We start from the raw sequence: 17,363 nt of genomic DNA on the forward strand, positions 1-17,363 counted from the left end.
GATAAGAGCCCCAATTATTCGTATAACTCTTATCTGTGCTTACAATATATGCTTGTCAACAAGGGGTTAATGATTTCTTGGTTTGGTGGTGCTTAAACGAAGACACTTAAAATAAAAGATAGCAATTAATTGCGGTGTCACATTTGTTTGGTCAAAGCAGTTATGATATGATGTCATATGATATGATATGATTTGCGTAAATATGGCGAAACTAAAGTGCCTTATGCACGCTGCTCTTTATGAAATCTTATCTGCAAATAACTCTCATACTATATTCTCGGAATAATGTTTAGTATTATATTTAAATGTTTTTAATTGAAGTGGGAAGTTATGCATTTCTATATTCAAATTCGATTGGCGATTATTGTTACCAGCGAATTCGATTGTCGCCAATAACTTAAAGCTCTCCAACTGACGGCATTTTCCGATTCACCACAACCTGGTCACACTGCGCCAGCGAACTTCAGCTGTTCCACAACAACAACACGCGGCAGCGACTACAACAAAACAATAAGATTGTAATCAAGTTGTTAACACTTATTAGCGAGCTACCCAAAAACTAATTGTCGCAGTTTCAATGCGCCCAACGAACGGTAAACGCCATTCCAAGGAGAGCCCATAGCGTGAAAGAGAGAGAGAGTGAGATAGAAAAACGGTGAAGGTCGCTCTGCATAAGATAGAGATAATTGATTCGCAGGTTGGTGTTGGTGCTTATTCATGTTCTAATACCCTTATGTGCGTGTGTGTGTGTGTGTGTGTTTTATACAGCAAGCCACCAAGCAACTGATATAATCAATCTTGATTCTCGACATCCCGCCAGGGAGACAAAACAATAGAGATCCGAAAGATCCGAAAGATCCGAGAGATCCGTCATCAAACCGGACCAACACAACCATCGGTGTCCCGCTTCCCGCTCATCCTCATCCAGCGGATTAGAATATATTCCATTACGAAGGTAAGTAACACCGATAACCGATTGTCGGTTCTGTTCAGTTTAAGCAATGCGCGTATTTCTTTCTTATCGGCAACGTGACAATTGTCCAAATTGTCAACTAACGCTGAGCGGGTAGCGGTTTAAATCCACCCACCCCGACCTTGGAAACACCCTTTGAGTTCAGTAAAACACCAGAATTCGATCACATATATCAAAAAAAATCGATCAGGTATCGCCAACTTTTCGATAGGATTCGGGGTGACTATAAATTCTTCATAGAAAGATTTAAAATATTTGAATGTTAATATCTCAATTAAAATTGTTAGCACCGCATAATCTCAGGTATAAAGTGAATAAAACTGTCATCTTAAGTACCCAATTCCTCCGAAAAGGCCACATTATAATAGCTTTGTTTACGATTAGTTCTAGTTTTGGTAAGCATTTTATGCTAATTAAAAAAATCAGTAAAAATATCATGGAACGTGTTTATATCTCGCATAATTATTCGCTATGAAAGGTAATAAATCTGACAGCTAAACGATTAGCTTCACAGGCGCTAAGAAATTTTTATAATAATTTATGCTAATGTATTTTGCTTTTGAAGCATTTATATATGTACATATGTATATATTCTTTTCTTTGGTATCACCGTGCGCTTTGCACATGCGACTGAAATTTAAAGGTTTTTTTTTGCTGATTTGCAAATTAATAATGATTAAGAAATGTAATTTCATCAGCTAGTAGTAATGTATTTAAAATCGGGTTGAATAATCAATAGTCCTAAATTATTTTCATTAACATAATCAGATCAAAGTTGCGATAGAAGTTGCTTTGTAATCATGACAATGATTTGCGAAGGTATTGAGTAATTTACGTGCAAGTGGGAACATATGTATGCACTTACTTATTAACCTGTTCGAAATACCGATAGCACGGCATGTTTTACAAGCAAGTTACAATGAAAAAATGAAAACCCCCCGTTAAAATACTCAGAAAATCATAATTGAACTCGGAATGCAATGTACATCGATTGCTAAGGTGCCTGATAGCATAGTCAATATGTGTTATTCAATATATCTAATCTTTCGTATTTTCTACTTTTAGATATGGCTCTGAATCTGAAGGCCCTGTTGGGCATGCTGTTCGTGTTCATCGGATGCTGCAGCAACGTGGTCTTCCTGGAGCTGATCATTCAGATCGATCCGGGAGCCGGTAACCTGATCACCTTCGCCCAGTTCCTGTTCATCGCACTGGAGGGCCTGGTCTTCACCTCCAAGTTCTTTACGGTGCGACCAAAGATTGCGCTGAAGGACTACGTCATCCTGGTGGCCCTGTTCTTTGGAGCGAACGTGTGCAATAACTACGCGTTTAACTTCAACATACCCATGCCGCTGCACATGATCTTCCGCAGCGGTTCACTGATGGCCAACATGATCATGGGCATTGTGCTGCTGAAAAAGCGCTATAATCTGCGACAGTACAGCTCCGTGGCCATGATCACGGCGGGCATTATACTATGCACCCTTGTTTCCAGCGGCGATGTCAAGGATAATACCCATCACAGCCTCAAGGTGGATACCTCCTATTCCGACTTCTTCTGGTGGTCGGTGGGCATCGGTTTGCTGACCATCGCCCTGCTGGTCACCGCGTACATGGGCATCTACCAGGAGGTGATCTACAAGAAGTACGGCAAGCATCCCAGCGAGGCGTTATTCTTTACGCACATGCTGCCCCTGCCCGGTTTTCTGATCATGGCCGGCAATATAGTCCAACACTTTGGCATCGCATGGTCATCGGAGCCAGTGGCCGTGCCACTGCTGGGAGCCATTGGTCTGGAGTGGAAATTCCCGCTGATGCTGTTCTACCTGCTGTGCAACGTGGTCACCCAGTACGTGTGCATCAGTGCCGTCTACGTCCTGACGACCGAATGTGCCTCGCTAACCGTCACGCTGGTGGTCACCCTGCGCAAGTTCGTCTCGCTGCTGTTCTCCATCATCTATTTCCGGAACCCCTTTACCCTGAATCATTGGGTGGGCACCATCCTGGTCTTCTTCGGCACAATACTCTTCGCCAATGTGATCAACCAGGTGAGGGACGCGTATCGGGCCAGGTTGACACGGAAGAGCCACTTCGACACCGCTCCGCTGGCCAAGAAGGCGGAGTAATCTCCGAGGGTTGTGTTGGTTCCTGCTGCAGAGGCCATTAACCTTTAATTTGTAGTCCTAGCGCCTTGTTTGTACATAGAATTTGCCTAGTGTGTAGACGCCTCTTTGTCTGGTTTCTAATTCTCGTCCATCGCAAAGTGAGCTTATGCGTGTCTTTTTGGATTTTCAAATGTTCGTTTTTTTTAATAAATAATTGTCCAAACGTTTGTAATATACAACGTTGTGTGTTTTTAACCTTAAGGCAACTATTTAATTGATTCCTTTTTAAATTCATAAAATCCAAAATATGAGATAAGATAAGATTTTTGCAGACTGGCACGTCGAGATGTGAACTCATTAGTCAGCTTGTCAAAGATTCCAAGAAACTTTTGACAAATTTCCGAAACGAAGGTGTTTCACCGACCTTCTCTTTCATTTTCGACCACATCCAAAGCTTATCACGTCATGCTGTTAGTTTGTCATGCGGGGTATTCCAAAGTTGCTCTTATTTGATCAGTTGTCTTTGGCTGAAGGATTGCCGCAGACATCTGTTGAGTTGGACGTGCGCACGTACGAGTGTAAGAAAAACAAACATTTATTGCCACATTCTTGTATAAGTATGTATTTGTATATAGGTAATATATATGTATATTCAATGAGTTAATACTTATGAAAGGAGTTTTTCGGGAAATCGTGTTATCTGGCTCCAACATCACACACTATAGTATCGTACAGTAACATTCGCTTGTGTTGTCTACTTTTGTTTTAATTTAAATGCACAGGTAAGTACAGGAATATCAGGAATTTAAAGAACAGAAGGCGCGAGAGCAAAAAAAATATATATATATTAAATTATCAAAACGAAACTCATGATGGATTGTTTGGAGAGGCAGCTGGCTTATGCATCGATGGCTCTCGATCTTACTGCTCATCCTTGTCCTTGGCACCGTGCTTAAGGATGCGCGTGAACTCGAGGTAGTCGAACAGACCGTTCTTGATGGGCGCCTCCCGATACATCTCGTCCACCTGTGAATGTGAATGTGAATGTGAATAGAAAGCAGTTGTATAGAGAAACTCCGATTTGATATCATAAGCTAGACAACTTACATCCTCGTCTGTGAACCGATCACCCATGGTGGTGAGCAGCTCCCTCAGGCGATCCTCGGGCAGGACGCCCATGTTCTCCTCGTCGAAGCAGCCGAAGGCGTTCTTGATCACATCCTCGGGATCGGTGCCCTGCAGCCGCTCGCCGAAGAGCGTGAGGAACATGGTGAAGTTTATGGGACCGGGCGCCTCGTTCATCATGCCATCGAGATAGTCGTCCGTTGGGTTCTTGCCCAGCGAGGCCAGCATGTCGTGCAGATCCTCCTTCTCGACGAAGCCATCTCTGTTCTGGTCGATCATGTTGAAGGCCTCCTTGAACTCGGCGATCTGCGCCTGATCGAACATGGCGAACACATTGGAGGTGGCGCGTTGGGCGCGCTTCTTGGTGGTGGCGCGACGTCCGGCGGTCTTGCGGGATGACATGGTTTCTGTTGGATTGGTAGTTCTGCTGCAGTTAATGGATCTAAATGGAGCCGGCCTGTGGAGCTGGTTGCACTAGTGGTTCGCGCTAAAGTGATGTGTGTGTGCGGCGTGGATCTGAAATCGAAAAACGACGACTCACATTAGCATTTTGTTGGCCGGGTATGTATTTATGGCTATATATAGACATATTGCAGCGAATTCCGCTGAAACCGATTTTCATTGCTCTCCAAACAAACTGTGTCAACATACAGTGAACGCTCCCTATTGTGAGTCCACTATTTTTATGTTTATCACAACGGAAGGAACATCTTATTGCTACTTGGCAAGACCAACAAGTTTTAAGATATAGCTAATATATGAAGGTAAACATTTTATGTATAAAGATATCCAAAGGAGACAATTTTAGGTCTAAAAGAAGAGCTTCCTCTACAGTTAGAAGTCCACATTATCGGGTGCCCACTGTGTGCGACTCATGCACGCAGACATGCGCAGCTTCTCTGAGTCACTCGCGCAAACGAAAATGACACGTATGGGAGTTTCGCTCTCGCTCCACCAATGCGTGCATGTGTATGGGTGTTTATCAATGCTGTTGAACTGCGGTTAACAAAAACAACATCACACACGTATATGGCTCATTGAAAACATTCTCACGCACACTACCGCGCACATTTCAATTAAAGCCTTAAAAGGCCCGAAAAAACAGCAGTTGAGGCACCAAAATCCACTTGAGAACTCAAGTTGGGCCAAATGTTTGCGACTTCGTTGATTTATCACCATCGGATGGACATTTAAATGGATTTACAGCACAAAAACAATTGTTTTCTTTTGCGCGCTGCCGACGCTGACTCATACGCACACACTCTCACACACGCACACCCACAAAGGGCAGCGCCCTTTGGGGCTTCAGTTCGTTTATTTGATCGATTATGTTAGCTTGAATACGCCTGATTTGATTCATACTCACAGCTGCCGAATGTCGAGTGTTTAATACTTTCGAAGTTTCGTTAATGCAACTTTCGACCAGCTGCACTTTTGTCTTTTATAAAAGCGATTTCGGTTCGATGAGAAGGGCAAGTGTGACCAACACAAGAGCTGTTCGAATATACATAAAAATACCGTGGAACATGCTTAATAATACTGCAAATACTAAATATTTCGGCTCTTAAATTACAAAATTTTGAAATACATTTTACATTGAAAATCGGATGCGGATAACAATGGTTATAGATAATGAATTTTGTTTATTTTAATTTTTTCTGGCATTCATACGTTTTTTTATTTGGTATTAACTTTTTGAAATGCCCGCGTTCTGATTGGAGCTGCAGGAGTACTTGCGCAGTCTGGCAGCCCGTTATTACAACACTTCCAAATACGGTAGTACCAATATTTTAGGATATTGTTTTCAATACGGTATGGACACACTGCAAAGTGTTTGGGATGTTCGATATTTGTGTAAAATTCTGAGAGACCTGAATGAAAAGAGGCATGCATTAGGGCGTCGAACGAGGGATTTACCAGCCCAGCAGATCCTTGCCAGCGCGTGAAAAGCGAGACGAGTGAAAATCGAATCGGTTGGCACGGTCGCAGTCCAATTAATTTCGAACTGAACTGCGCGATTTGCAGGAGATGTGTCTATACCTGCATGTGCATGTGTATCTGTGTGCGAGGTGGCCCACGGCTGTGTGTGTGAGCAGCGTGTGAGTGTGTGTTGGTGTGTGGGTGTGTGTTGGTGTGTGGGCACACTGGAAAGAATCAATAAAGGATGTGCTGCGGATTGCTGAGCGAGAAAAAAGGACGAAAAGTGCTAGCCCGAGCGAATTAACGGTTAACTTTTGGCACGCTTAACGGAATAACGGTCAAACAAGTCAAACAAACCGAGAGAACAGTGAAAATAACGAGAGTGCGGGCACAGTTAATTAGCAAATTAACGAGTGGGTGGCCACAGGATATCAGGATTTCGATATATTTTGGATTCCTGCACATGAACAAGATGATGAGATACTGCCTCATAATTGCTTTGCAGCTGTCGTTGGCATGTAAGTATTAACTAAAGTTTCCCAAACCGAGGGGGGTGGTAAAAAAATGCGATGCAGTGGGTGGAGGGTGTAGGTCCTGGGGAGGGGGTAAAGGAGGAGTTGGTAACCTCCGTGCTGAAGAAAAGCCCCAACCCCTATGTTACCAATTATAATTCAACTAATTCTCTTCTTCATTTGCTCGCAACACTCGAAAAATCCCTACCCAATCTTCGACAGACTCCGTGGAGGTGCACTTTGAGGCGCCGGACAGTGGCTTCTTTCTGAAGCACGCCCGTCAACCACCTGTGACGCCGGAGATCGCCAACGTGCAAACATCCTCGGCAGTGCCGCCGCTACGGCAACGATCCACATACGATTCCGTGTTATCCCTGGACAGATTTACTGTGGTGGAGACCACGCAGCCGGTGTCCATTCGCGCCAGCTATGGACCCTTTTCCACGAAACAAACGGTGCCAGCCCGCTACATTGTGCCGGACACAATGGACAGCCAGTCGGGCGATTATATGAACGTGAGTGCTCCCCTAATCCTGACCAGCAAAAGGACGCCTTTTTAAACCCACTTTCTCGTCCACAGAATGCCACTCTACTGGAACTCCAGCAGCCCAACATGCATCTAGACATCTCCGCCCATTTAGTGCGCTCCAGTGTATCGCAGGATGCTCCTGTGCTTCGGGTACTATTCCATGCCGGAGCCGATCCGGGTGGTCACTTGCAGCGTCAGAAGGTCTGTGTACTCCTGCACGTGGCCATGGGCTCGGAGCAGCCGCTCAAGGGACGCTGCATGCCGGAGGGCGAGGACGGTGTCTGCGTAGCCGAAGTGGTTGTGCCCCTGGGCTGGTGGCCCCAGCTGCCCGCGCCCACACAGGATGGCAGCAGCCAGGCGCCACCCAAAGTGCCGCAGCGGTATGCCCAGGTCTCGTACAGTGTCTTTGAACCACCATTGCGGAATCCCGAGCAATGCGAGCCCAAGGTGCAGATCCAACCGCTGACTACATTCGCCCAGGTGCCTTTGTTGGCCGCCAGGACTCCCTATCGTATGTTGCGCGCCGACGATGCCGTCACATTTTTGCTGCCCCAACATCCACTGTATCCACTGTCACGTCTCCATGTGCCCGTTTTTCTCCACCAATATCCCGATCAGCGGGTGGCCGCCTTCACAGTGAGAGCTCGTGTCAAGGCGGGCTTGAAGATTTTGGGCGCCACTGCCTCCACAGACCAGTGGAGCGTCTCCGTTGAAAAGGAAAATCCCAAGCACACCACCGCCCGGGTGACCGCATTCCGCAAAGAGGCCGAATCCAGTGTGGAAAGCGGAGGTAATCTAACCAGCGAGGTGTTTGAGGTATTCTCATGGCTGCTCGAGGTGGCCGAGGACACCAATGATATTGTGGATGGTGGCAAGATTGTGTGGTCCGTGACCCATGTCTATGACACGCCAAAGGACAAGGATTCCGGCGAACTGGTTATACCCGATGACAACAAGAAGCGACTAATTGCCAAGCTGGAGATCAATAAGGACGACATTCAGGCGGTGCTGCCGATGGCCAAGATCTGGGAGGTGATGAACACGGCAGTGCTAACCGGCAGGCAGGTGGCCCAGGCCATGAAGGTGTTTATCGTTTCGCAGGCAGGCAAGGTGGCCGATGTGACGCTACAGAGCTCTTGTCATGCCGAAGACGAAAGTGTGATCAAGGTGTGTTTGTTTACTGTGGACTACTCAATTGATAGCTAAATAACTAATCAATTTCTTTCAGGTTTCCTCGTCCTGCAGTTCTGTTTATGTGGATGGCTCCGAGCAGCGAGGGTCTTCCAATGCCTCGGTCATAGTCAAGTATGGTACCTATGTGGGCGTGGCAAAGTTCATCGTTTGGATGCCCGAGTTCCCGCTGGAGGTTTACATATCCGATTTCCGTCTCTCCCAAATCAAGGGATGGAAAGTAACCGATGACAATCACTATCTGTAAGTTGATTATCCTATGAATATGCTTGCACACGCTGTACTAATCATTGTGATACATTTTATGGCAGACACAACAAGCAGTCGCGCCGGAGAAAGAAGAGATCCTACGTCTGGGGTCAGCACGGAACCAACTACTATAACAATCTGGGAGCAGACAAGACGATTTGTCGAGCTCGATATCAGCAAAGTCCCGTAGAGGTGTACGCCAAATTCCTGGCCGTGGATCAGGTGAGATTTACTGACGTTCATAGGCGCGAAAAGTGACTATATCCTTATGTTTTTCTCATCCCTTTGAATCAGAACTCTGGACGCACCAGCTACTTTATCTCACGGCGTACAGGCCTAAGAGTCACGGATCTGGTGCAGCCGCTGCTTCGTGTAGCCGATCCCAAGATCGCATCTCTGAAGGGTCGAATTCTGCAGGGCAAGTCCATGGGACGCACCGATGTGCAGGTCCTGTCACCTATAACGGGTCGAGTAATTGGCACCAAGGAAATCCGTGTGGGCAGCGACAAGGTCAACCTTTCAAAGCTCATTGTGCGCGTCATTTCGGGCCTGCAGCTCACCATCAGTCCGGACAACACGATTGAGAACGGCTACCTGGCGGAGACTTCCGTTACCCACAAGCTGACTGCTCAGTATCAGGAGGGACTGCTTGACATCGATCTTGAGTTTACCGATGGCTCCAAAACTCCTTTGCGGTGAGTCAATATTTAACAACTTTCAAATCGCGTATATGAAATTGTAATTATCGTGATTACAGAGATATTGCCGTGGAGGACTACTTCCTGCTGGTGGAGAGCTTGGACACAGAGGTGGTGGCATTTGCTCCGATGCTGGCTTCCCATCATCCTCGTGTCATTGCCGTCGGCGAGGGCAATGGTAACCTGCTGCGCGTGACCCTTTTACTTTCCGAGGAGTGCCGCCAGCGACGCGGCACGTTAAGCAGCTCCAAACAGAACAAATCGAATGCAGCACCACTGGCCAGTGCATTGGCATCCATTGAAGTGGATTTCAACAATGTGGATATCGTGAGCAAGCAGGAGGCTATCCAAAATGATGGCACTGTGGGCAGGGAAAGAAAGAACTATAGGCAAACAGGCGATCTGGCCGATATCATTGGTGGGTGCAGATTATTTATTATGACTGTATCACTTTATGCTTATTTGTGCTTAATTCTTCTTTCAGTGGGCATCCCTTTGCGCGACTCCAGCCAGCTGTACGAGCCAACTGTCCAGGCGCGTCAGCATCGGGGCAGCATTCAGGCGGTTCATAAGGGTCATCATGGCAAGGGTATTGCTGGCACAGGCACCATGACCACCATGGAACTGGGCATGTACGTCCTGCTCACGGCGTTCTGCTTCGCTATTATAGTGTTTGTGATCTCTTGCGTGGTGTATGCCTCCAAGTTCCGGCCAGCAATGATTGAATCCGGCTTGGATCCTCTGTCGTCGGGCAAGAGCAATAGTTCTGGTGGATCTGGGGGCTTTCGGGATGTGCGCTTAAAGGAGTCGACTACGAATGCACACGATTGGGTCTGGCTGGGACGCTCCACCATCGACCGCCAGTCGATTGTGGCTGAGACCAACACGCATCTGAATCCGAGAGGTGACATTCGATCTTTATAAAAGGTTTCACTTACTCAAGGCTTCATTTTTTTAACAGATTCCCGCATGCGTATCACTAGCAATCCGATTGTCAACTACGACAATGGACGTCGCGTGAGCTCCTTTGACCAACAGCCTAAGCTGCAGACGCATATCGTGCCGGCCTCCAATCTAAACAAACAGCACGCCGACCAGTGAGTATTGTGTTCAGCAGTATTCTGCAGAAGCCCACACTTATCTGACAAATATATTTGCAGCTATTTAGCCAACGAGCGCAAGGATAATGCCCTGGACTACAAGCCACCAGTGCCGCCGCATAGGAATGTGGGCGCCCGAGCATGCCTACCGGTTCAGCCAGTGCCCGGTACTGGGTCTGTAAAGGTATGCCTTCAAACACACCAGCTTCAAATCAATGGACTTATTGTGATTGATTCTACCTAGCAGGATGCAGCACCCAACAAGCGCTACAGTCAGCTGTACAGACGTGAGCATCTGCAGAACAGCGATAGCAATGCCAATCAACAGCCGGCACAGCAGCCGAATCAGCAACCGCCAACAGAACGCCCTCATCCACTGGCCAATGCCCATCCACATCCACATCCGCACCAGCATCAGCGCAGCCATAGCCACAGCCACAACTTCAGCCAGGAGCCACTCATTAAGGCGGCGCACAACAAAATCAAGCAGCAGCAGCAACAACAACAGCAGCAGCAACACGAGGAGCTGCACAACGCCGAGAAGCTGGTGGAGTACACGAATCCGCACCAGAAGAACGCGTTTCAGTTCGATTCGCTGACACCAAAGAGAGTTACCAAAGCAGCCGCGTCATCGCCGGCAACGCCTTCCACATCATCCACATCGGCAGTCCAGGGCAAAGCTAAAGGTACGCATATATTTATTTGGTATCTAATATAGAGGAGACCTTCTAACGAACCTTCTCCAACAGAAAACCACAGCATGGCTAGCAGCACTGGGGATGCGGCCAACTCAAATGGAACGGACGAGATTATAAGGCTGCCAGCCAGCGCCGTCAGCCAGGAGCCCACCACGAAATCGTCGCGTGTCAAGCGCGCCACCGTGGTGGGCAATCCGATGTTCTCGGCCACCGTCGATGAGTCTGCCACTCCCGGCGAGCGTCTTGGCCTGGACGATCTCGACATGGATTACGAGCAGATCATGCACTACTTTGACAACCTAAAGGTGAGTAATGAAAGGTTGCAATGTTCTCTCTTTTAACACTTGTGTTCCGCAGGAGTCAAATGCCTGAGTACAGGAGATCATTGCTAAAATTCGCGAGATATTGTCCACGTTCCATCACCGATATCAAACGGTTGCCACGCCACTGACCTCGCCCACTCGCCAGCAGATGCAGCTGCTTGACGAACTGGTCGCTGGCGTGGCAACGGCCACAGCCTTCACCGCAACCAAGTCAACACCATTGGCCCCAGGTGACGGAGTGGCAAACGATTCCGCTGATGCTGAAGCTGATGCCGATGCTGATGCATTCGATGCCTACGATGGAGCGTTGGACATCGAGAGCAGGCAGTTCTAGACGTCAAACCTGGCACACATCTAAACGCAATTCTAGCAATACTCCCCCAGTACTCTTAAAGCAAACCTTGAGGCCGCTCCATCCACCAACTCCGTATAAGAATCCATGCTGCGATTGCGCAAGAAGGCAGCCCGGAAACGGACTCGTCAGCCGTGCTGGCGTACGTGCAGGCAAGGAGAAGGAGATAATTCGATGGAGAAACATATTTATTGCTAGGCTAAGTTCATATTTAAAGCATACACCTATAGGCATATGTAAACGTGGAGATAATCCAAGTGTATCTCGAGGAGCGCGTGCCTGACACAATCGGAATCGACGGGCAACCACATATAGTATACAACAATCTATATCTCTGTAACTGTATCTGTAACTATAACTGTAACTGTATCTGCATCTGTTGCAGTATCTGCATAAGTACCATGGTGTAGTTAAGGATCAGCCATCTAAAGCATAGCTTAATCCAGACATTTTTTCCCATTCTCTTCGCTTCACACACACGCATCCTTAGATAATGTCGCGTGTCCCATCCGTCTGGTTCGATTCAGCATCTCTATATTCACACGATCTCGGCCCGATCTTGCATATCCTATGTATATCTACTCTCTGTTGTGTCTGCGTCTGAGTGAGTGTGAGTGCATTTTGTGTGCGTGTGTGTGTGTGCGCCAGAGAAAGTGAGATAGAGAGAAAGCGAGAGCGAAAGTGAGGGAGACAGCGACAGAGAGAAGTTGATAGAAAACAAAAACAAAAGAGGAGAGTTTCCAAAATGTGCCGGGCACCGCTCCCAAAAGTCGCTAGAACTTAAAAACTGAATAATATACATGCTATACACACGTATTTATATAATTATATATATATATATATATATATATGTATATATATATATATAATTATGTATATATATATATATATTTATTATTATATAGCGCGCGCTAAAATTTAAAGCAAAATCGAAGGATAATCCAAAATGCTACATTATCTAAAACGGAAACTTGAACAGAAATCGTCGCTTTATAAGTTGGCAATTGAAGCCCAATACCAATCATAAATCGGGAAACCTAGAAAACAAACACCACACAATTCACAAATCACAATTCACAAATTACAAATCACAAATAATATATAGACGCTTATGAGCTTTATTTGATCGATTGCATTAAAATGGAAGCTAAAAGCAGAACAGAATCCCCAAAAACCGAATCACAAACAGTAGCGGGGAAATGTGAAACCAAATATTATATGATATTACCGAGCGATCCAAGCTTTATATAACAAATTTACCATATTTATAGCATACGTGCATATTTATTACTATTATTATTATTACTGATTATTATTATCTTGTCTTACGATTATTATCATTACTGTATTTATTACCAACGAGAAAAGGAACAAGTGCAAAATTACTTCAAACTCCAACTCAAATCGAAAAGCCCCACTTTGAATAGCGAAATTAGACACGAATCGAGGACACACTGTAAGAGGGGCATGGATAGAACCAGAACGCCCTATCTATATGATTATATATTACTATATATATTTATATACATATATGATGATATATTCATTAACTTGTGTGTCACACGCGCGCTCTCCTTCTACATACATATTTGTAATTGCATCTGTTCGTTTTCCTTAGGGAATGTATGATATACATATATCATAACACCCAAAAGCTACTTCATTCCATTAGCAAATCAAACTTGTAGCCACTAAACGCGTTTTTGTCTTCTTTCGTTTGTGTTTGTTTAAGTAAGTCTGTTTAATTTCGTTCGTAAGATCTGTAACCACATCTGTAGCTATGCATAAGTGTCATATCCGATTAGTTTATATTTTAGAGGCCATCTAAGTATTATGTTCGTTTCTCTCATTGTTTCATAATCATATGTTGTAAATTGTTCCGTCCAAAAAAAAAAAAAACAAAAACAAATGAAATGAGAAACAAGAAACAAAACAAAGCTGAATGAAACGATAAACAAAAGCAAACGAAACAAAGCAAAAGCAAAGCAAACAATTGTAAAACGAAATTAAGCAATCTGATTTTTTGTAAGGCTCTAAAACGAGGCCACCAGAATGAAGCGCACGAATGCATTGTTTGTAAACTAAATTTGTAGTCCTTGCAAGACTTTCCGACATTTACTGCACTGTACTGTACATAACGTGTTGCAAGTGCAGTGCGTTTCGTGGCCATAGGGCCATCGGCCATCGCAAAGTCATCAGAATAACTGAAATCGAACTCGGCTGCAGTAGATGGCCTGGGCCTTATAGCGCGCAAACGCACTGTGCCGTATTAATAAACTTAATCCTGAGTTGCGCCCCATCGATCTAAGGACTGCAAGAAACCACACGCATACACAAAGGACACATCACTGGACACATCCTGTTGATTTCGACCTGTAATATCCTGTAATATCATTAGCATATAGTACTAGATGCAATTGTTTACTACCCCTCAACCTCTCAAGCTTTAGTGACCCTTTTGTGACCCCCTTTGCACAGTATGACAAATCCTAGTCCGCACAAGCAAACGACACCCCCCCTCACTCACACACACACACACACACTGCCATTGGTGAAAGTGAGATTTAGGCGTACTGAAGCTTCCAGCATTTACCAGTGCCATAACTTTATAACTTTATATATAACTTTACCCACACGCGCTCAGCAGTAAGCCGATCAATCCGGCGATTGATTTACGGCTAGCATCGAGCTTAGCACTAGCTTTCTTCCGCGAGCTTGCTTGTTGGTCAAAAACGAAGTGAGAACGAAGAGACATCAGCCTCCCTCCATTAAGAAAAAGAACTTAGTCTTTGCCGATCTAGTGTCCAATGTCCAATGATGAAAATTGGTACCGCCATATGGAAATCCTTATGGCGTGAGGCGATTGCAGGGTATCAGTATCATTTTTGAAACTAGACAAATGCGCTTGGCTTCAATTCGCGGATCGGCTTAATTCTTCTAGTACTCGTATGTGTTTAACGATTCCAATGCAAAGACTTTTATATACCTTTACTTTTTTTTAAACTAAATATATATATATATATACGTATACACCCATATACTAGATTGTACATTATTGTTTAGCATGTTTCGACTGGAATTTAAGCCGAATTTTAGATCTTCTCTAGTCAGTTCAAAGCGTTTTTTGTTCGTTTTGTCACTCCCCCGCCACACAGAAATACAAAAACACACACACACCCATAGTTTTATATAGTCAAGGCAAGCTTTTAACGCCCCCTGCCACGCCCCCCGCCCTTACACCTAAGCTGTATGTACTTGTATGTAATATCGAAACACAAAACAAGAAAGCAAAAAAAAACACAAAAGAACATGAAAAAAATGCACCTAATATATGAAAACAATTGGAAATGAAACTTTTGATTTTTTTTTCGAACCATTGAAACTTGGAAATTCATCGATTTATATAGTTAATAATAATACCTATATCGTGCTAAAACAAAAAACAAAACGCCGGCTAAGTGTAATGCAAACGAAAACAGAAATAATAAGAAAATGAAAACATATGCATATAAAATATAATCGAAAAATTATACAAATGCTAAGATAAATGAGAATCACAAAAGTTGTTTATGCTGCTTTTTGCAAAATATGGGAAAATAAAACCGAAAAATTAGGCTATACTTAAATATACATACAAATTAAATACGTATATGTTTAAATTGAATATAAATGAGTGTGTACGCTTGGCACAAGAAGTAAACCAAAACCATAAACAATCCAAAAAACACAAAAAGGAAAAAGAAAACCAGCAAAAAACTAAGAAAAAATAACTAATTACGCTAAGGAGCAGAATGATGAGTCGGAGTAATTCGGAAAACTACTATACGAATCTAATGTTTTGCCATGTAAGTTCTATGAATGTCCCACCTGCCTAAAGTCCCCGCTTCGAGAAAATGCCTAGATGCTCCCCGCCCCCTAGCCCCCTAGCCCCCTAGCCACCTATCCACACCCCCAAAAGCTCCCCGATGATTTGCACCGCCCCCGCCCGTCGCCAAGGTCGTTGGGGTACTTTTGTGCGATATAGTGTACTGCTATGTCCATCGATCCGCCGCATAATTGTTAACATTTGTATCGGTTATTAACGTAGTTGTTGTGTATGTATGTATGTAAGTATGTAAATGTGTGCTTACCCCAATGCTCCCCCGTGACCCCCACAGCCTCCCCTCGCCAACCGAAAGAAAATAACGATTACGATTAACGGTAATGATAGCGATACTCAATTCTTGTTGTTATTGGCAGCGCATGTCTTTTAAGAGCTAGTGATATATGATTTATCCACCCTTTTTCTACCCAAAAATCAGACTTTTTTAGCAAGCAAAACTACACACACGCACACACTCACACACACACTAGGACACAAAAGAGTGATCTCCACGAAATGCTTATATTACTATATAGTATATACACACCAATATATATAACAGCGTATAAAGATTATAAAAATATATATATATATATATAAATCATACCAATTGTATAACACTTTCGAGCAATGAACTCCAATCCAAACCAATCCAATCCAATCCCCTTTCATCATATAGAAGACGATCAAATCCGAGAGACGTACACTTTTGCTTGCTGTTCAGTTCCATCAATCAGTTAATGCCGATTCCCAGTTGATCCCGATCCTTGCGATCGTAAGGTCCTTGTTTATCCATCCAACACCAAAACCAAATCCATAACGAAACGAACCGAATCGAAACGAAATGAAATTAAATGTTGCCATGTATAACACTTTAGTAGTTTATTATTATTATTATTATTATTACTACGATTATTACAATATTATTAAGCGAAGGACACATTTTGTTTAAACGAAGGAAGGCAAACAAAAAGAAGCAAACAAAAATATTATAAATATTCAAAAATGAAAACTGACAAAATTAATTTAAATAAACTAATTTATTAATAAACCACATATTATAAAATGAACAAAAAAAAAACAAAATAATCACTTGTGTTTCGTATTTTGTGTGTTGTTAATCTTAAGTAATTATAGATTTTTTACCAATTGAATTTTCTTGTGGGGCAATATGATATCATGTTGGAAAGTTGACTGCCTTATCCGCTGATAATATCGCAAATGCAGTGGTTTCCATGTCTGGCGCAGATTCATTCCGGCTCCAGTGGCCAATTTGTGTGTGGCACCTTGGTGTGCCGAGGTCGAAATCCAAGTACCGAATGCCCTTGATCCCGTTTGGGCTCCTTTTGCCGCCAGCTGATACCCGAGTGCCCATATGCGATATGGGCTCGTTATATAATTCGCAATTCGGCGGGCATGTGGCTCCATTTTGGGTTGTATAGCCGTGTTCTTGAATTTTACGCAACAGTTGGCGCCGCCGCCGTCGCAGCTAGATCTTGGCTATATGGCGATGGCGATGTCGATGGCGTCAACCTGCGGCCCGACCACCCGTTCACCCAATCACCCAGTCTGGGTGCCCATCTGCACCATTGAGCCAAACCAATCCAATCTGTTCCCAGCCCCAACCCCATGCCATCACAGCTTTTGGTTCGCCCACTCCAACGGGAGAGGATCAATAACAAACAGACAATAATGTGCCGTCGTCTAATTGTAAGAACCAACTTCC

At 44.4% G+C, this 17,363-nt stretch overlaps 3 protein-coding genes across 6 annotated transcripts; 2 read left to right on the forward strand and 1 right to left on the reverse strand.

Moving 5' to 3' along the window:
• The first annotated feature begins 442 nt into the window (after positions 1-442).
• LOC6524003 (UDP-xylose and UDP-N-acetylglucosamine transporter) lies at positions 443-3,314 on the forward strand. Of its 3 annotated transcripts, none has more exons than XM_015189937.3 (3): positions 443-697; positions 769-955; positions 2,039-3,314. In XM_015189937.3, exon 3 carries the CDS (start codon positions 2,041-2,043, stop codon positions 3,097-3,099), a length of 1,059 nt encoding a protein of 352 aa, XP_015045423.1. In that variant the 5' UTR covers positions 443-697; positions 769-955; positions 2,039-2,040; the 3' UTR covers positions 3,100-3,314. The 3 variants fall into 3 exon arrangements, with proteins under 3 accessions (XP_015045423.1, XP_015045422.1, XP_015045421.1); XM_015189936.3 differs by having other exon boundaries at positions 821-955; XM_015189935.3 differs by having other exon boundaries at positions 446-593; positions 821-955.
• A 358-nt stretch (positions 3,315-3,672) lies between these two features.
• Positions 3,673-5,722, reverse strand: LOC6524004 (myosin regulatory light chain sqh). Its single transcript, XM_002099840.3, has 3 exons — positions 5,570-5,722; positions 4,186-4,719; positions 3,673-4,104 (listed from the first exon to the last, which is right to left on the reverse strand). Exons 2-3 carry the CDS (start codon positions 4,603-4,605, stop codon positions 4,000-4,002), a joined length of 525 nt encoding a protein of 174 aa, XP_002099876.1. The 5' UTR covers positions 4,606-4,719; positions 5,570-5,722; the 3' UTR covers positions 3,673-3,999.
• Positions 5,723-6,012: 290 nt separating this feature from the next.
• On the forward strand, positions 6,013-15,251 carry LOC6524005 (transmembrane protein 132E). 2 transcript variants are annotated; one of them, XM_002099841.4, is made up of 13 exons: positions 6,013-6,641; positions 6,858-7,150; positions 7,216-8,331; positions 8,393-8,598; positions 8,667-8,826; positions 8,899-9,299; positions 9,362-9,720; positions 9,787-10,206; positions 10,264-10,399; positions 10,463-10,586; positions 10,647-11,088; positions 11,152-11,405; positions 11,458-15,251. In XM_002099841.4, exons 1-13 carry the CDS (start codon positions 6,587-6,589, stop codon positions 11,470-11,472), a joined length of 3,981 nt encoding a protein of 1,326 aa, XP_002099877.2. In that variant the 5' UTR covers positions 6,013-6,586; the 3' UTR covers positions 11,473-15,251. The 2 variants fall into 2 exon arrangements, with proteins under 2 accessions (XP_002099877.2, XP_015045424.1); XM_015189938.3 differs by having other exon boundaries at positions 10,650-11,088.
• The last annotated feature ends 2,112 nt before the right edge of the window (positions 15,252-17,363 follow it).

This window comes from Drosophila yakuba, chromosome X, assembly GCF_016746365.2.
Source record: "Drosophila yakuba strain Tai18E2 chromosome X, Prin_Dyak_Tai18E2_2.1, whole genome shotgun sequence".
In the NCBI taxonomy this organism is placed as follows: Eukaryota; Metazoa; Arthropoda; class Insecta; order Diptera; family Drosophilidae; genus Drosophila; species Drosophila yakuba.